We start from the raw sequence: 21,191 nt of genomic DNA, 5'->3' as shown, positions 1-21,191 counted from the left end.
CCACAGCATCTGGTATAATTTCATATAAAGAAAATCAATCTGGAATCAATTTGGTCAAACTGATATTTCCAAACTGTGTCTGTATACTACAAAGTATGCATCAAAACTCTTAACTTAGTACTGGCAAAGTCTGTAGTATTGGTATCGACTTTGCGAGTGAAGCAAAGTTACATTCAGTCTTTTGTTTTGGAAATAGCAAGACATGATGCTTTTGCAATGCTCAAAACACCACGAGACACCATCAATGTTGAGCCTTCAAATACACTACTGAGAACACAAATAAGTTCAGTGATGGCTGAATTTGGGAGAAACAACGCATGTGTTAAAAAGCACTCAGGTTTACTGTTTTTATTAGATTTAAAATAGAAAATGTGATCACTTTGAACTGAAGACATCAGGCAGTCATTCCTGTTTGTCTCTCAAAGTAGTTAAAAAACAGAGATTTGATTTAAAAACATCCAGGATTTTCAAAGCAGAGTCTGTACAGCCATCAAAGTTGGAGTGTGTGAACCCATCTCCACCACAGACCAGCAGGGGTCTGGCATGAATAGTCATCTGCCCTGGGCTCTCTGACACAGCTTGGGTCACCTTGTCAGAAAAGAAAACAGGAGAAAGTTCAAGTTAAAGTAAAGCGCTGCACTTTCATGCAGATAACATGGAGGTAAAATATTAAATACCTTCATGAATGCGGTACATCAGACTTTAGTAGACAGTCACACTAGTATGGGGGTATATCATCCACAACTGTCTTTGGATGTTTTGTAGATAAGCAGCTAGCACACACCCACTCATCCTAATGTGACCATTAAGATCACATTAAGGCCATTCTGGAGCCCAGACTTTTATATATTTATTTATTAATATAAACACATCTGAGAAGATGTTTTTTACTCAGTGATTTGTCCATTCAGCAACTTTAGGGTGGAGTTATATGAATAACTACTGCTTTATAACCACTTGATTTACTTAAACTAAATGGTATCCTTTCCACTGTAATCATTGCAGCCCCAAAAATGAACTGACCATCTGTGCTGTTTAGACAAAGAATCGGAAATCTAAATAAGAGGTCCAGTGACCACAGTGTGCAATGGCGCAAATGGCCTTGACTGTTTACATGTTTGTAAATGTGGATTCTGTCCAATTCTTGAAGGCCAAAGAGCTGACAGATTAATGTCGGCATGGGCACTTGGCTGTCTACCATAGACAAACCCCAGAATCACAGTCAAAGACATGACTCAAATAAAGATACATTTGAAATTAAAATAAAATTTGTGAAAAATACATTTTACTTTTAATTGGGTCAGGGTTTGGCCTAAGACTGATATAAAGAGGCCAATCTGGGAATCAAACCCAGTATCTCATGGCCCTTTGCCTGCAATCACTAAACTGTCTTACAGAGGTGCTGATCATTATTAGCACCCTCTTGAAAGCATTGTAAACTGGGTGCGGACCAATAGAAATTTAAAATTAGGAACATGTATTAGAAATGAGAAGTTCTGCACAATGAATAGGGGAGCAAAGCAAATGGTACTGAATCTCATAAAAGGAAAGAAAATTAATTTGAAAACCAAAAATAATTTATTACTTCAGAAAGATAACGGCAAAAGCCAATTTAGCAAAGTATGAGGTCCCGACACAATACCATGATACAAACATTCCCCATACTGGGGTTATCTACAGACTCAGTGGGTGTTGAATTATAAAGAAGTTTCTGAGCATATACAACTGTACTCACACCTGTGTTACAAGGACATTCAACTAAATATACTCTGTTTTATAAATTTAAGGACAGCCCAGCTCTTTTAAACCTTTTCTAAATTAAATTACAAGAATCTATTGTAATGTAATGATGCACATTCCACCTACACTGTATGTCATTACTGTAACACAGAAGTACTACCATTTCTGAAAGGACATAAAGCATCTGTACTTATCAAGAAACAAATAGTTTTATTCTTTTCAAAAAAAAAAAAAAAAAAGGGAAAAACATAGATCGCCATTTTGATGCACTGCAACATTTGCTTATTCCTGGAAGCTTCAGTCAAAACGGGGGGAAAAAAGTTTAGCATTAATACCGGGATATGTATTTAAAATACATCCTGAAATCCATAAGGCTTGTGGTTGTTTTAGAAGCAGTGCTTTTAATGTGGAGAGTGACTTGGCGAGATCAGTGCCCATGCACTGTCAAAAGCAAAACTGCACAAAGCAGGCCAACTTCAGGACTTGGTCCTGTGCCATTCGAATATTAATGAGATACACAGCCAACAGTCTACAATGTTTAAAAGACTGCAGTGGAAAACTCAGTGCTGTAATGACTTCTTTGAGTAAACAAATTTCATGGATGTTCATACCACATTTCATCAACATTGTCAGACTTAAGAGGGTTCAGATAAACATCAAGGTACATTTCAGTAGTGTAAGGAAATAGTATCCATTTCCTGAAGCTTTTAAGACATAGTTAAAGATGATCTGTTATCATTATTTCCCAAACTTTTTTTTCTTCTCTCTTAAAATGGTAAACTCTGTGTTAATCAATTTAATGTTTGGATTGCTACAAAGACTGATTAGTATTAAAGGTAGACTCCCCCCTTTTTTTTTTTTAATTTAGTATTCGCCAATTAATTTTTACGTGGTTTTTCTCCCAATTTGAAATGGCCAATTGTATTTAGGCTCAGCCCGTCGCTACCACCCCTGCGCTGACTTGGGAGTGGTGAAGACAAACACAAGTAGTCCTCTGAAACATGTGCCGTCGGCCGACCGCTTCTTTTCACTCTGCAGGCCCGCCATGCAGCTAGCCGAGAGCTACAGCATTGGAGGACAACACAGCTCTGGGCAGCTTACAGGCAAGCCTGCCGGCAACCAGCCAGTCTACAAGGATCGCTGGTGCGCGGTGAACCGATGACACCCTGGTCAACCTAAGCCCTCCCCCGCCGGGCGGCTCTCGGCCAATTGTGCGCCACCTCTTGGGAGCTCCCATCCACATTCGGCAGAGGAATAACCTGCACTCCACGCGGAATGCTTTTATCAGATGCACCACTCGAGAGCCCAGACTCCCCTTTTAAAAGCATAATTTATCACTTTTGTTTCCTAATTCCATGGCTCAGAGTGTCCGCTTGGCTTTTTTGTGTATAGTCCAATTTTACCAACCCTACTTTTTGACTTCTGGTATCCTGCTTCCAATAATAAATCTGCTCAAGCAAAAAATTTGTATTTTTGCTATTTCAGGTTCCAACAGAGAGATTAACTATGAATTACCATTACCATGATGGGTTATGACTTACTCGCTTAGTGACTTACTATCTTTCTAATGTGAACATCTCACAACACCAAGAAAAAAAAAATTGCAACAGCAACATCCATTCCTTGCTATGGGTGTAATTATAAAATAATAAAATCGTCACAGTCATCACAATTGGAAAAGCCCGTTCTCTATTGGACAGACAGACATCCGTTTGTCCCCAGATGCTTGTAATATTCTCAATAACTTCTGGTAAAGAATGTTTTGGTAAAGACATGGTAACTACTTCATTGTTCATGAAGTTAACTAATACTTTGCTCAGAATATGCATTCATATGTACAGTAACTATTTTCAAAGTATAAAACTACTCTATGCCCCCCCCTCTTATTTGGCAACAGTAAGGCCTATCTCCTCCACCTTGTGTCTAGGCACTATTACACAGGTGGGGCTCTAAGCACTTACATATCCAAGACAAGACAATACTTCTCTTTTATCGTTCACTGAGATTCCAAATGGCACAGATAGTGGATTCGATTGGGTTGTCTCCTGCTTAACCTTTTGACAACAATGTGTTTATTATCTGCGCTCTTACAGTACATATGCTTCTCTCCCCATCCTTTACTATGCTCCTCTAGGCCCAGGACTTGGAGACAGTTTTTCTACACCTTTCATCTTGTGCCAAGCTGGCAACACGCGCCATTGACATTGCTCTGCTCTGAGCAAATCCCCCTGCCTTGGATCGCATAACCTCACACTAACAGGAAAAGTGGGTCAGGGTCGTATTCATGAAGCACTGGCATGCTTGTAAAATGCACAGAACTGGAATGCATTTTGATGCACGCGATGCATGAAGTAAAATTGTCAAGAAGACAAATGTATTGTTCTGAAGCTAACAAGTCACTCATAAACATGAATGAAAGCATTGTCAGAAACGTTAGATTCTTACAGTTTTAAGTCAGAATTTATGGATGTGTGAAGTAAACATTTAATTCATGAAAATGCTTTTTGTATACAGGCTAAATGGAAATTTAAAACAACAAGACATTTAAAAGGACCGACTTAAAATACCTACAAATTAGTGATGAAAGTGTGGTTTCCATACTGTTGACTGCTTAATAACAATTACCACATTTTTTTATATATCAGCCAGCCCTTAAAGTAATTATAGCTAACACAATAGTTCAATAACATTTCTCCACCGTGCAAATTCAATCATTATATAAGTCTCAATGTGAGAAATGCATGTTATAGCACACATGTATTCTCATTTTAGAACATAATATCTGGTATCTCACTAATTTAAACGATCACTGGCTAGTGACATTGTCCCCACTCCTTCACTGGCTTCTTGTCAATAACCAATCAGCTATTGACTGACATGCTTTCAACATGCTTTCATGCTTTCAGTAACAAGCTCTGACCCAGAACACACTGCTGAGGTGAAATTACCCAGGAAGCACAACAGCAAACAGCAATCTGAGAATAAGGCATAGAAATTTAGAGCTTCCTTTAACCTAAAGTTGTACCAGATCTCATGCTTTAAAACGAAAATTAATGTGTGCTATAGCATGTGTTCCCTTTAAACCTGAGACACCCATGGCTAATGGAAGAGCTTAATGCCTAATCTATATATGGAATAATTTGGTTAGCTACAATTAATTTTAGAAAAAAAAAACACCAACATGTCATTTAAAATATACCAAATGCAATTCTCATAGTGTAAATGAAAAAGTACAGCAATTTGAAAGTGTTGAGGTTTGTGTTATTCATTTCCTGCCCAAGGTTTTGGTAGATACCTACTGTATCTCAAGGGAGCATGTGTTGAAAACAAACAGTGGAGGTATTTGTAGGTTTTGGATGGCATGGTAACCATTTCGTTTGTTAAACAAAGCCTTGTCCTGATGGCACCTGTCTCACTTCTTTAACCACTGCCTCATAATGCTGACTCTGGTGTGTAATCACTTTGAACTTTATTGGCAGTAAATTCTAAGAATAATTTGAAGAGATAGATGAACAACCAAGCTGCATGTTTGTACAGCTCAAGGGACGACCTGAAAGCGGTCTTTATACTGAAGTCCTCTTTATATATAAATCTTTATAAAGCCATTCCCAGATTGTTTTATTTGTAGGCAGGATTGTAAAAATAAATGATTTTTGCCATTTGCTCCCAGTAAAGACACAGTTTGGCTGAAATCGTGCCATTCCAAATGTGATGTTCCATGTTGGCTTGTTAATTACCTGTGAATATCTCCATTTTTGGCATTTAGTGCTCACAGGCTTGGGCAGCCCAGGCAGAACACGTGCCAACTCCTCCAGTATTAAGAGTTCCACTTTTTCTTTACCCTCCTCCAAGTGTTCTAGTCCAAAAGGAATGCTGGTGTGGACGACCACTGCAGGACCTGTATCAGCGGACTCTGTGTGGGTCAATGAGTGGAAAGAATATGTAAGAGCTAATTACTGGCTCAGATTATTTCATTAACAAAGACAGTTTCATTGAAAGTTCCTGAAATAATAATCACTAAACCATTTTTTAATTTTTTTTTTTATAATAATAAAACACGCTAGTATCAATTAACTGAACAGCATAACAAATACTAATATAATAACTAATAATACTAAAATGTTCTGTTACTGGACTGTGACACAGTATAATGAGCTAAACGCCAAACTTCTAGTGAACATGTTCCACATATACTACAAGCTCTCCAGTGAACTTATAAAACCCAAGACAAGGGAATGTAAATAAATCCTGAAAATCCGCAAACATGTATTTCTATTATGTGATCCCTCACCTTGTATACTTTTCATTAAAATAAACCACAATGTATTGATTATATTGTTTATCCAAACCGACACATATCATTATAAACACATTTTTCCTCATATTAAATAATTTTACTGCATCACACAAATATGCAGCATGAAATACTGTTACGCAATTCCATTATAAGGGATAATGACAGAAGTGAACATTTCCTAAAAAATATTTGTCCCAAAATAATCTTATTCCCAATACACAAAATAGCTTCCAATATCTATCTCATTACAAAACATCTTTCTAAACTGTTCAAAACACACATAATGCACAAAAATAATTTCCCTTCCTTAATAAAGCTACACATATTATGTACAGAAAAGACTGTGCAGTCAATGCATGTACTACTGTTCATTTAGGACATTGCTGGCTTGATTTGTTAAGTAAATCTGTTGCGTTTATAAGCTCTTGTAACATTATAGTATATGCATCTGTTCTAACAATCAAAATGGTCTGTAATGAGAGCCATTAAAATGTATAATAGATTATTAAGTCCCTCGCAGCCAATCAGAATGTGGCTGGCACAAATTCAAAAAGGGTAGACAACAAAACTGGCCAAAATTAAAGCTGAACATTGGCATATATATATATATATATATATATATATATATATATATATATATATATATATATATATATATATATATATATATATATAAGCAATAAGGCACGACAGGGTGTGGGATATACTCTAATATCCACACCCCAAGGGTGCGTTATAAGTCATGAGACGAAGCCAAGTGGCTTTAACTGCCCAGGGCGTGTGAATATTATCGTATATCCCACACCCTGAAGTGCCTTATTGCACTTATGAAATGGATCAACCAACATTACAAAAAAAAAAAAAAAAAAAAAAAAAACACACAAAACCCCCCAAAAAACATGTTTTAATGAATAAAAAAGTCGTTTTTATTAAATATCCTTCCACCTCTGCCTAACTTTAGAAAAAATAGTCCCTTAAAACATTAAACAAACAAAAAAAATGCATTAATTAAAAAGTAATTCCATATGTTGAATTGAAAGTGCAGTTTTGGTTTGTTACACTTCTTGTAATTCTTGGTTTATTCATTACATTGTAAAGTCAAACATTACTGCCCATTTTATTTATGACACAGCACAGATGAGTCTGCCTTTAAGTCATGCAGCACAAGTAAGACTGCCTTTAAATCACGCAGACCCTTCCTCACAAGACCTGCAATAGTATCAGGTGAGAGTGCGTTTTTTTATTTATTTATTTATTTTTTTTTAAATCATCCTTTGACCTCCGGGGTAGTAACAGGAGGTATCCATACCAGATTTGTGCTACAGCTTCACAGTGTCGAGAATGACGTTATTTGCATGGAATATGCTGTTACTTTTCAAACTGACTGCAATTTACAGCATGGTACCGTGGAGAACTACTGGACCAGTGTTAAGAAACTATTTAAAACAATACAGGGTACAGCAGAAGACATGATACCATCGTACCTGGACACATTTAAAAGGTATGGCAGGAACTGTCAAGATGAATTTATAAATGCATTGAAACCTTCACCATGCAATGTTTGAAATGGAAATCCCAGTCCCACTTGCAGCCAGTTCACTTTGAATATCTTTGGCAGTCAATCTCAGATAGTTATTCACTTTCCTCACAATTCTTCTACTTATTCTTGGTGAAAGAACCTTCTTTCTTCCAGACCGGGGGAGCGTTGTGACAGTACCAGTTGATGATAGAAACAGTAGTTGAAATTGGGATACTCAAATGATAGGACAGCTTCTTGTATACTTCTCCAGCTTGATAACAATAAATAATTTTCTGCCTAAGGTCTTCAGATAGCTATTTACTTTTTTCCATATTGACTTATTGATAATGACAGCAATCATCCTATACTTAACCCTTTTATACTCTCTAAGAATGTTCACCTACAATCCAGCATTTTCTAGACTTTTCTAAAATTAGGTTCTGCATTATCATATTGAAGTTTCTAGCACCTTGTAGAAAATACTATAACAGCATCAAAGGGTATGAATACTTTTGAATTAGCATTTTTGGAATTTTGCAAAAAAAAAATTGCTGAAATAAATAATTGTAGACATGTTTCTTGTAACTTTTTTTTCCTCCTTCACAAAAGCAAACATTTTGCTACAAAAGATTTTTCCTAAAATTCTTTGTTTTCAAGAAATTTCTAGAAGTTATACATTTCCATAGTGTGTGTGTGTGTGTGTGTGTGTGTCCAGCCAATCTGAGCTGTAGTCAGCTGTACAACCTATAGATCATTCTTACAACTGTTTGGCACACCTAAGCTTAAAAGAGAAGTCATTTATAAATAGAGGTGATTAGCGTTAACCTACTTTACTCCTCCTCATATTTAAACCACTCTGCAGGCCTGCCATGCAGCCAGCCCAGAGCTACAGCGTCGGAGGACAATACAGCTCTCGGATGCATACAGGCAAGCCTGCAGGCGTCTGGCCAGTCTACAGAGGTCCTGGTGTGTGGCAAGCCGAGGACACTCTGGCTGACTTAAGCCCCACCCCCCTCGTTCGGCAGTGGAATAGCCTGACTTGAATCGGCTACGTCCAGGCTATAGGGCGCATCCTGCACCTCATGTGATGCGCCTTTACCGGATGCGCCACTCAGGTGCCCCCCTCATCTTTTATTTTAATCTATTTTTTTTTTTTTTTTTTTTAATGTAGAGCACAGTGGATTATGTATATGTTGCTTTAAGGAGATACAGCCAGTAAGAGAATTCCTTTCCACAAATATATTTGGACATTCACATTCCAATTTGACTTCAACATTTTCCCAGTCGATTTGAATGGGTCAGCTAGTTCATGACTGCAATAAGCATAATTACACTGTGTGCAGATCGGGTGCTGAGCATGCAGTGGCACTCTGGCATGAACCCAACAATGAGCAGGGAACTCCATGTGGGTGAGAATCTGGCGCACTGCCTCCCCTCCATGTGGGTGAGAATCTGGCGCACTGCCTCCCCTCCATGTGGGTGAGAATCTGGCGCACTGTCTCCCCTCCATGTCATTAACAGACACCAAGATTGTACCATACCAAAAATAGCATTTTTTAACAAAACATTGCTCTAGTTACAAGACCTTATTCTTTTTTTTTCCATCATAGATGATGATGTGTTAATTGAATCAAAATAAAAAATATCTTCACATTTGCTTTTATCTGCATGAATTAAAATTCTAGTAAAATATTTTTTCCCCAGCTAAATTATTTGCACTGGCCCATAAGTGTTTCTTTTTTTTTTTTTTAAACCTGATTTTACTAATGTACTGTATATATTGTTTTAAAAACTGGTGTCTGGCACCTCAAGTTAAATGTATAAATTTACCTCCTGTGCCAAATGAATAATAAATCTATTTCAGATGGGTTACTTTAGCATTTTAGCAGGACCTAGTAACCACTAGCCACCTCGGCAAGTCTGTCTGAGTCCGAGGCGTTTCCACTCAGGCACAGGTACACCTCCGCGTGGACCCAAGCTGGTTTCAGGAGGTACAGTTTCGTATGTCACATCCACTGAGACCCAAACTAGTTTGGGCGGAAGAACCTTTACGTTCCCTTACGTACCAAGACACACCTCACTGCATTTTGAAATATTAACTACAACAATGGTGGACACAATCGATGCAAGAAGTGATATTTTTTGGTAAAAAAAAAAAAAAAAAAAAAAAAGTAACGTGTGTGTTTACCTTGGGAAGACAGTGAAATCAGGGCACTTACAGTACACTGTATGGTCGGAAAGTGCCATATAGGAGCAATTGCTTGGAGGAATAAGAAATTTAAAAGCGTTTAAAAAGATCACGATAATCCTGCTGGAGAAAGGACTGCATCGGACTGCAATACATTGCCGTGACAAAATAAAGAAACTAAAAATACAGTACAAAGAGGTGAAAGAAACCAACAACGAAAGTGGCAAGTGTAGAAGTACTTTCAGGTACTTTGAGGCAATGGACAACATACTGGACTGCTGTCCAGTACACACCAGTTCAGGTTTCTTTCAATCTCCATGTTTACAAAACAGATGCTGCTGCAGCTGATAAATCCTAGAATTCTGAGTGTCCCACAATGCTGTTTGACCTTTGGTGTACCACAGTCACTTCCGGGGTCAGTTGTACCTAACGAAATTCCAGTGCACATGCAGGCAGCCATCTTAACCTGTACCGCCGCGGCACGGCCAGGCAGAGGTGCACTCAAGCATGGCTAGTGGAAACGGGGTGTTAGATACCCCCACACCCTCAGTCATTCACATAGAAAGGCAGCAAGATGAAAGAGGTGTTAAATGACAATTTTAATGAAAACACTGTGTCATTTATTACACAGCAAATCTTCACATTAAATTTCGATCCCATGCGGCTTGGAGCTAAATGTTAGTTGTGTTTCTGAATGGCAACACTCAATTAAACAGCACTTTCCATGATCTACACCTATTTTTGCACTCTTTAAGAGAAATAATGGGAGCACTGACCTAAATTGCGCTTTTTATTATCGATGGAGATGAAGCGTATGCAGGGATTATTAGTGATGTACTTTGCTGCCCACGGGCCATCAATCTCTGTCCCAGCTTCATAGAAAAGTCCCAGAGCGTAGCGAGAGGAGTAGCTCACAGCTTCCAGCTTCTGCCTCTGAGTCCTGTCAATTACTGTGGAAACAGCACTAAAAGATCAGTAGTTTATCTGGACCAACCTTGCCTGGAATGTAATGGCTACCGCCAGCAGTGCAAGCCCATTCAAACTCAGCATGCAAATGCTGCCTCAGCCTCGGAATCAACTTAATATTTTTATTTATCATACATTTATCATACATAACATTTTCAGAGCAGAAACTCTGTATTTACATTGAAAATGTAACTTTTTTCAAAAAGAGCACATATACATAAACATGAATATAAGAAAATAAACTTTTGGTGTAGAAAGCTGTAGCATATATACAATTCTAAAACATAAATAACTAGTTATAAAAATAGCATAAAACAAAAATATAACATAACATGCAACTTGAAGGCGCTTTGAGTGAAACAGAGTTCAAAGGCTCTGTCTGTTCAGAATTCTATTACTGCTTTTTTAAGTACAACATATGCAGAAAACACACTTTCAACTGTACCAGTGCATCCGCCACAGACTGCCATGTTTCTGCCATAGCTCGATGATTAGCTGCAAAATGAAGTCTTTCTGAGTGACTGTGTTGCCGGTGCACTCCTTGCACAAACCCAAAGCATTGATAGCTGCCAGGTGCAAAACATTATAAAAAACAGCCACAGGCTACCTGCGACTACCACCTTTGACAGAATACAGTCGTGCCATTTGATCCAGTATATCCACACCGTACTTCGTTGTGTTGTAAAATGCAACAGTCTCTGGCTTTCGTTTAGCATCAGTCCTGATGGTCACTGATTTGTGCAGAGAGCTTAGAATAAGCACATTTTTTTACTCCTGTGCACCCTCAGGGTGGCACAGCCATTCTGCCTGAAGAGTGCAGTGGAGTGCAGGGGGGCTCGCAAGGCTTGAGCTTTTGGTGGTAACTTTATTCAGAGTACAGGCAGACGAGATTGTATTGTGATTTAATGTGTATATTTTGTGACAACTGCTAATAATAATAATAATAATAATAATAATAATAATAATATGTAATGTCCAGAATGACTTTCATTAGTGTTTCAGCACTCGACAGGAGTATATAATACATTCTTTCACAATGACTTTGATTTTATTACAAAGCCCATACTAAATTGTCGGCTATACTGTATTGATTTCAATATGCCACATAAACTGCAGGTCATGGCGGTTGAAGAAGCAAGTGCTTATAACTTATTCATTTTTATGATTCTATAGCTGAAACACCATATGGGTATTTAATTCAAATATTTAGTGACACTTAAGAACGGACATGCATGAGATATTCACATACGCAGAGATATTTAAATTTGAATTGCAAAAGCTGTTCAAAAAGCAGCTATGGCAATGCTAGTGTTAAATTACCCAAACAGTCTCGGAATTTTGGCTGAAGCCAAAACGAGAATAAAATAATTCCAGTCCGAACTACTGCAGCCTGAGGGAACAGCACAAAGTCAGACAACTTACGTTGCTTAATCCCTGAGAAGGTGCTGGCTCAAGCTGCTGGCTTCACGCGGGGCACAAGACCACAGTGGGATGTAACAAACAACTGGCTATAGTGGACAAATACGCAGAATTAGTAAAACCAATACAGCTATTACTTTTAATGGCACATATAATTTGTGTAACAATAAAATAAATGTGAAAAATAAAAGTAACAAGTACTTCTCTGAATAGGCTCTGCTGTCAGGTCAGTTCTTGAGAGGAAAAATAGTGCTGAGATCTGTATGTGCATTCCTTTATACCCCCGGGGGCGGGCATGACTGCGTCACAGGCTCGTTGGAGCAGCTTTGATATATCTTATTCAGATTTCGGGTCTTTAGGAGGTAAATACCCATTTGGTAATGGTTACATTTCATAAAAAAATTGAGTGCTGTATCTTTTTGGAGCCAGATGTGATTTATGGGGTTAAAAATCAGTAAATTAACAGCCAGACCAAAGAAGTTTTGTTGCCGTCAACATTCTTGTGGCCCTAGGTCTTGGTCGCAAGCCCACTGCGTTCCAACAGTGGCCCCTGAAGACCACCCTCTAAAAAAGATTTGGTTTGACTGCGTAAACTTAGACTCACACAGCACCTGCACTTGAATAGTGTCTTCACATCATCCTCTTATTTGTCAGATTTTGGAGTGCTTTAAAAAAAAAAACAGCAACCTTTGTTTCCTGTCAGTAACATCTGCTGTTTATTGGTCTCCACTGTTTCAAACTGGCCTTGCTTTAGTGACTCTAGTCCCCTGAGTGTAAAGTGGTTGGAGTTCACCACTCTGAATTTAAACACATTTTACAGTTTAAAGGCAAAGTCTCATCCTCAAGTAAAATAAAGCTGAAACACACACATGACCTAACCAAACAGTTCTCAAATCTGATATCTGGGAACTCCCAACATGAAAGGTTTTGTTTCAACAAGATCAAAAAAAAAAAAAAAAAACTTGTAGCCTACTCTTTATACACAAGGAATACATTCTATAGATGTTTCTATTGTCTGTGAGGTTAGGAAGACTGGTAAGCAGCATTGCAGTTGTAAAATGAACCTCTAGGATAAAAAGCTGCACTTGGTGGGGGGTACAACTGTCAGCTTTATTAAAGACGCTTCAATGTTCACCAAACCCATGGGCTTTGTAATGGTGCATGCCTCAATTTGCCCCTGTTGTAAAACTACTCAATGATGTAGGATCCATTGGCACAATATGTTGAGTATATTTAAGGACAAGCAATCTTGGCAACCTGTTTCCTTTACTTTTCAGGCTGTGACAGAGTACCTATAACTCTTGTCCTGATGGTGTCTAAGTGGCACAGAGCACTTTGACTTAAATCTGGTCTTGCTCACACTAGGGGTCCAAACACTAAGCAGTAACCAGTCCAGTTTATCATCTTCCCCTGGAAATTCCTCAAATTATTCATTTCAATGAAGGACAGTAGTATCCTAGTTATGCTGATTTTTTTACAGGCCATGTTTTACCTTTTTACTTTATGCCTCAAACAACTATCAAGAAGAAAAAAGCCTTTTTTTGTGTGTGCTTGGTTTATTAATTAGATCACATTCATAAGACAGGGCTTATAATATATTGCAGCAATTTGTGAGTGATAAAGTTTTACCTTAAAATACATAAAAAAAAATATCAAAAAAAACATCAAGACATGAAGTGTGGTTCTTCCATTCAACAATTTTATAGTGAATCTACTAAATTAATAAAAAGCTTTTTGTCATACGAGTATTAATGAAGTAAAATAGTATACACCTACTGAGAATAATTTGAATCAAAATATATTTTTTAGTGACATACAGATCCTTGCCATTACAAAATTATAGTTATAAGTAATATGATAAAGAAAATCAACTTGACCTACAATTACAGCACACACATAATAGCATAGCTAAAGTAACGGCCATGCATACTGCAGTTTTCAAAAGCAATTAATTCTCAAGTTGTAGCTTTAAATAGATGAGCCAATGAGATGTCGGGACCATAAAAAAGCAGACCACCATGACTTGTATTGGTACAGTATGAAATAACCCTCATGGTAGCATGGTGGCTGTGTTACAAGCGTTCTGTGACGAGCCTGGGTTCTCACAGTCTTCTTATACTTTATTTTGAAAGAATGGCAGACAGGAAGTAACGCAGTCTCCCACGAGGTTAAAGAGAGATTCAGCTGTGGTTTGAGCTCGAGCTTTCATTTGGCTTGCTTTTGTGCTCTGTGCAGCAGTGCATTTTTAACAGGACTACAGCACATTTCTTTGAATATTCCTAGACTGAGTATTGACTTACTTGCCCTCTGTGTGCCTGCAATACGAAGAGCCATTCGCCAGGGTGCACTTTGATTGTGTGGAATGAAACTGGCCACAGATGCTAATGAGAGACACTCTGTTAAGCTTAATACAAATTTAAAAGACACCATGCCAAATGCTTGCTGAAACAGGGCACTGGTTAACATCCAAAGCCCCTATCAGCTGGGCTCTTTGGTCAAATGATTTTCTCAAAGTTGCCCACTTATGGTATAGCTGAGCAAGCAGATGGTTAAAGATTAAGCATGGTTGCTTCCATGTATGCCCCAAATGACTATATACATTTTTTTATGGGAAAGATGGATAAGTAAAGGACATATTTACTACAATTATATTTAATTGAATGTTGTCCAGTGTATCTGCTCCCCAGTTAGGTCATTTAAAGTGTAATTTTTTTCTCATGGAATTACTTTAGGTTTTAGCCTTTTGGTGGTTTCCACTCATTACTGGCATATTTCAGTAATAATAATAATAATAATAATAATAATAATAATAATAATAATAATAATAATAATAATAATAAAATTAGAATGCAAACCTTTTTTTTTTTTTTTTTGTCAAGCTTTTCTTTTCTGGGGAAGATGTATTATTTGACCAGCTACTACATTAAAAAAAAGAAGAAAAAAAAAGGAAAAGAAAAACTGAAAAATATTATGGTCGATTTCTTGAAACTAGTAGCACTTGTGAGGAGGGTCCGTAAACATTCGCAACAATATTTGAAAAATAATTAAACTGATAATGGAAACCCATATTATGCTGACATTAATCCATATTGTATTAAGAAAACCACTGTTTCCATTCAACATTATTGAATACTTACTGTCAGTTTTATATTGGAAGTGTTTACACAGTCTGCTCGTTGCACTTCCTGCTTTCTGGGTCTTGGATGTTATTATCTCAGACCACAAAGGTATAAATACTCCTGTCTACTGGCAAAACACAGTTCAAACAATCACCAGAACGACTTGGGTCAGACGCTGTAGGGCTTAGACATGGATTCAAAAGAATCATTTTACCGAGTTCAGTATTGAGAAGGTTACTTTTAACAAGTAATCCACTACAGTTATACGTTATTGACAAAGTTATTCCTCAGGCAGTTTACATTTTTCAGAGATTTTTTTATTTTTTTTGCGGTTTGGTCAGGCTGCAGCTCAAAATATTCTTTGAAGACCCAGCTGTTGAACTCCCACGTTCCCTCCTCTGAAGACGTGTTCTAGCAAAATCATATAAAAAGCAAGTTCATGTGATGCGATACATTTGACTTGGACTTGAAACACTTTCTGATTTTCATGTTATGCACTTGCTGTAGTATTTTTTTTTTTTATGTAACCAACAGTAATAATTAGGTTATTTTTTTTCACATAAAATGTAATTCGTTACCACATTTAGTTACCCTTAGTTTTACAAGTTAGTGATTAATTTAACCAGATTACAGCAATATGTTACACTCTATCTGTGCATGTATTAAGTTGTTGCCCCACAAGTTTCTTATTGTTTTACTGTTAATCTGTTAGTTTTCAAGACTTTATTTCCACCCAGTTGAAACACATTACTGCATATAGCTTTCTTGTCCCAACAGTATAAGTCCACTTCCTGTATTACTGGTAATAGGTCTCCAACTACCTCTTACACTAGCATTCTATTCTGCACATAAGAATCAATGTTGGATCAGGTGGGGTGCAATTTCCTGTAGCACAGGAAGTGAACAGGAAGAGGAAACCAAGTACTTCATCAAACTTGTGTTGTGGCAGTATAACCAGAGTCAAACTAAAAAATAAAAATATGAAAAATAATTTGATAATGGTATTCTAAAGAGAGATTTTTCAAGAGCCTTATTCAAAAGATTTTAAAAAATATTTAACAGGGTTTGCATACAATATTATTAAGTTACATATTGCTATATGAACTTGGTGGTTACACCTGACGGTGCTCTTCTCTGAATGTTTCTGTTGAGCCACAGACCACATTTACAAACTTGTGTCAGTTTTTTGCAGGTCTGCAAGTAGACATTTACAGTTTTGTTCATGCAACACTATGTTAACAAAATGAAACAGTGTTAAATGTCCATTCATTGACACTTAAAAACATAAAATACACTAACATGTTTGCTCTCATCCACCTAACAGTGGTTTATATGAAGTTCTGCATTCCACTACCAAAATGTACAGTTTAATATTAACCGTGAAGCCCAGTAATTCTTTACTATGCTGGCTGCAAAATGACTTTCACTTCCTTAACACTACTTACTGCTTTTAAATACATTTTATTTCTTCACTAATACCATATGCCTTCCTGTTCAGGCTCTTGGCACCAATAAAATCACACAAGCGCACAATTGGAGCCGTGGGGTTGATGGCTGACACTGTCTTGTTTGCTAAAGAAGGGGGCAGTTTCCACACTCGTACAGTTGTCCGTTTACAAGTAACCTACCATAACTTTTACATACAGATTTGAATTGGAAACAAATTAGAAACACCCTAGGACTGGTTAATTCGTTAACCCTAATTTGTATTTGTTCTGACATATAATGCTGCAGCCACACTGTTGCAACTCAACTTCAGTAGCTGTGTTCACAGACTTTGATAAAGGGCTGATAGTGGAGGCTTGGTTGACAGGTGTTTCTATATCCAAGACTGCAGAAAGTATAATGTTCCACATTTTAAAAGCAGATTTTCATCCTCAGCTTCATCGTAGGAAGTGTAATTATTGAAGAATGGGCATGTTTCTCTCTAGAACAATTCAAACACCTTGCACAGCATTGATTTCAGGCACCCTGTCAAATCCGTGTCTATTGTCCCAAATGTCCATATTGTCCTTTGGTCTTTCACTTGTATAGCCATGGTTTATATCTGGCCACAAGTAAATTCAAATGAGTTTGGTGGTAAACAGTAGTTCACATACAACAACAAAATCAAATGGGCACAATTTTCTGAGTGGTGGGTGTTTGGGTTTTAAGCTTGCACAGTGTTTGTGAAAACAGTTGAGAAACAAAACTAAGCAGGTATAGGGAGGGATCCTGAATACAAGTAATATTGCATTTACATAGCGTTAAACACAATTGCTGTTTTACTTATTAGGTCATTTCACCACAAAAGCGTCTTTGTCATTGTCTGAAAAGCATGTCATTCAATTGCGTATGCATTGAGCAAGTAATTAAGTGGGATGCATTTGTATCGAATGTATTAATAATAATCTAATAATTGTGCATAACATGTATAAATACAACATCATGTGCAGGGTCCTATGCAGCTGCTACAGACTGAGACATTAAGACGAGGATCAGTCCACCCTGTTGACCAAATGGCATTGAAGGCGAACAGGTGTAGTGACCTACTGTAGGTGCAGGGGCCTGTTTGCAATTTCAACACTCAACACTGACTCTTCAAAATACAGCATCTACTACCCTGCTAAATATTGTCAAAACAATCAAAGTGCCAAGTCATGCTAAAGGCTGTACAGTAATTCGTTGAGTAGCTGCCCGTCATGTATCCGCCATGACAAATCTCTGCAGCAATGTTAATTTATTATTTAACAAAGAAGATTAGTTCAGAGATTGTAGATCCTACCAAAGTTTTCATACACTGTGTTGTATGTGATCCATGTGCAACCATTGCTGGTAGTGTCACGTGAGCTGTTCAGTGTGTTGATATGTAAATAAATTCTGTTTGCCCGCGGGGTGTATCAGCTTTAACCTCCGTCTCGATCTCCTGCCTGTCACTCAGCAGCGAATGCACACACCCACACTGCAGACTGCTACTCTGTCACAAGCATTAACACCCTGTATCTTTCTAAACAAGGGATTAATAAAAGCTATATCTCAAAACAGTAACTGTGTGAATATAGTAATTGTTACAGGATTTAAAACAGGATTCATTTATCCGCCTTTTTACATATTTGTCCATACTCTGTTCCCACTGCAGTCAGATACGTGACAAATTCCGGTATTATTAAATGTGCTACATTTTAGGAAGATTACAGTCACAGTTTTCTCTACTTTCTCTTTTTCATAACAATTTGTTTTATTTCAAATGATATTAAACAGCAAGTGTTTTACAGATACAAACTGATAGAATGTGTACAGACACCGGTAGGCTATTTTTTTTAATCTCATGACATTTTTGGGCCCACATGTAAAATAAAGAATTGATACCTACAAAAAAAGCTTTTGGTTGCGGCACGCTTGTAGACGCGAGGTGAGAAGGTTAACATTTTCCAGTCTGGTTTCTGAGGACTTGCTGCAGCTGACTTCAGTGAAGACGTAGGCTTGAGCTTTGAGTCGAGCATCAGCCAAGTGTTTTGTGAAATGTTGCAAGCACTGACAGAGCTTGCTATAATCATCAGAGGCAGTAACCTGCTTGATAAAATGTTGGCATTTATGGCGAATTTGCAATATTGTAAGAGCTGCTTAGTAGCAACACCTGCTGGAAGAGGCAGAACAGGAGCACATATGACCCAGTTCTGCCACATTTACTTTTCACCCTATCAAACTCTGATCTGTTAAGAACTGGCCCATCATTTTTAAGCATGTTCTTAAATAATAGTCATCACATTTAAATAGATTAAGACAGACAGAGCCATAAAAGTAACAGTTCTTGATCATGCTCTGTCCTTTTGTCGTGTTACCCTATTCTGTGGCTCATTGATCAATACAACACTTGTGCATATGACAGTCAACCTCAGTTTGCTGCATGCAGTAGCAGTAAGAAGAAGGCTTTGTGAGGGGAGAGTGTTATTGTGAGAGCAGCTAAAACTACCTGTAGACAATATAAACAAAAGACAACAGTGTCTGTAAGCAGGCTAAACTAAGGAAGAAGGCCTAACATTTTAGAATAAAACAAAATAGAATTATGGAAGCTTTAATCCCAGCTCCTTGTGAAAGTGAATGCAGTGTTTTTTTGCAAACAGATGAATTCACAGATGCTTCAGACCTGGGGATTGATTGCGCTGTGTTTGATGTGTCCCAGAGACTATGCATCAAAGAGCACACTCAACGCTGTATGTTGCAGGGTAATTACTGAAGCAACATTAGCTGCTCAGAATGCTTTATATAGCAAGCCTCAATCTATGGTTGCTTTTCTATAATGAAATTGTTCGGTTTGGCATGAATACATGGTAATGAAAAAATGGAAATGTCAAATTTGTAACATATTGATTGCAAGTAAAAATACAGATATTAATATATTTGGAATATCAACCAACAAAGGCTTTCTGTCAAATTATTCCTCTAGAGTAACGTGAAACAAAGGTCTTTTAGTAATAGTTCGGTTTCATTTTCAGTTTGGTTTATTCAAATTCAGACACAGTACACAGAAAGAGTTTAACCTTTATCTTTTTGGTTGTTTCACTACATCTCCCTGCCCTCTCTTACTCCAGCAAAATTCTCCATAAACCGTTTATAATATTAGCTTCACTGGCCTTGCCAGCCAGCTTATTTAATTAGTTTATTACCGAAAGTCAAATGGTTCTGCATGAACATCCAAGTCACTTAACATTTCTATCATACAGTTATCCTACTACAATTCTTCCCATAATACTATCTGAAGCTTTCCCAGAGAACAGTGTGCAATTATATAGGTGTCTAAAAAGAAAGGAGACTTTCTGATTTTACAAAAGATTTCTATTATCCACGACTGTAACCCTGTTAATAGAAGTTAGCTAATATTCCAGTACCTTAAAAAAAAAGTGGTTCGCTTTTAAGTTTTATATTTACACAGTTACTAGATCTCCATATCAATAGCTCGAAGACCTCTTTACAAGGGTTCTGCATAAACAGTTTTTCCAATTCAATCCCTACCTGCTTCCTGGTATAGGTCACACTTTCAAAGGTTTTTTTTTTGTAGGAGTGTTAACAGGAAAAACATATTTTAGGTGTAATACCAATAGAGAAAAATAACTCCAGTGCAGTATTGGAACAAATTGAGTTTCAATAATGTGGACTATCAATGAGTCTTTTTTTAACAAATAACTACTGGAGCACTGTATATGTTTATTTTGTCTAAGGCAGTTATTTCCATGACAACATCATTGAGAAATCCAAAGAGGCCAACCTCCTGCACCTGACTATTTTTGCCATTCAAACACCACACGATCTGCCCTTGCACCTCATGTTTGCTAGGTGGCAGATGTGGCTTTAAAAGTGGTAACAGCCACAGAATCAGATAACATGCATTATTCCTTTTACACAAATTGCTACACACACACACACACACATATTTTTTATATATATATATATATAAAACAAACTCAATCAATTTTCATTAAACTAGTGGTAGCAGTGGGAGAACAGTTTACCAATTTATTTTTTCTAGCTAGATTATTCTATTTGCATGTCTTGTCTGTCACTATCTTCTTTTCTTTTGGAATTGGAATACTGGTTCAATGTAACTGAATTTTATAGATAAGCTTCAAGTTTGACTTTTAAAATTTTATTTAAGACACCTTTGGAATAACTGTGATATGCTTTCGGTTTGCCAGTATAAAACAAATTGGTTCATCGAATTTAAATGAAGTGCATCTCTACCGCGTACTTCATTTCAATTGAGTTTGACACGCATCTGGAACATCTGTCTGAAACTGGCCTAAATGTGTTTCTGTCCAGTGAGCCGTCCGAACATATAAAAAAAAACCTCAGAAACCTTCCATTCATTTTTAGTGCTTTGCTGCATTACACGGTTCACTTTCTATTTAAACAATAACTGCATTCAGATACTCAATGCAATGCTGCCGCGGCCGGGATTGAAGTACA

General features: G+C 37.3%; 1 protein-coding gene across 1 annotated transcript in view; it reads right to left on the bottom strand.

Moving 5' to 3' along the window:
- Positions 1-333: 333 nt before the first annotated feature.
- The window catches only part of LOC121322340 (renalase-like), a 59,672-nt gene continuing 38,814 nt past the window's right edge, over positions 334-21,191 (bottom strand). The window contains exons 5-7 of the mRNA XM_041262175.1: positions 10,521-10,694; positions 5,478-5,653; positions 334-588 (exon numbers count right to left, since the gene is read on the bottom strand). Coding sequence (XP_041118109.1) covers positions 403-588; positions 5,478-5,653; positions 10,521-10,694 — 536 coding nt within the window. The 3' untranslated portion in view covers positions 334-402. The remainder of the gene's footprint in view (positions 589-5,477; positions 5,654-10,520; positions 10,695-21,191) is intronic.

This window comes from Polyodon spathula, chromosome 10, assembly GCF_017654505.1.
Source record: "Polyodon spathula isolate WHYD16114869_AA chromosome 10, ASM1765450v1, whole genome shotgun sequence".
Classification (NCBI taxonomy): domain Eukaryota; kingdom Metazoa; phylum Chordata; class Actinopteri; order Acipenseriformes; family Polyodontidae; genus Polyodon; species Polyodon spathula.
This window is presented reverse-complemented; position numbering and strand designations above follow the sequence as displayed.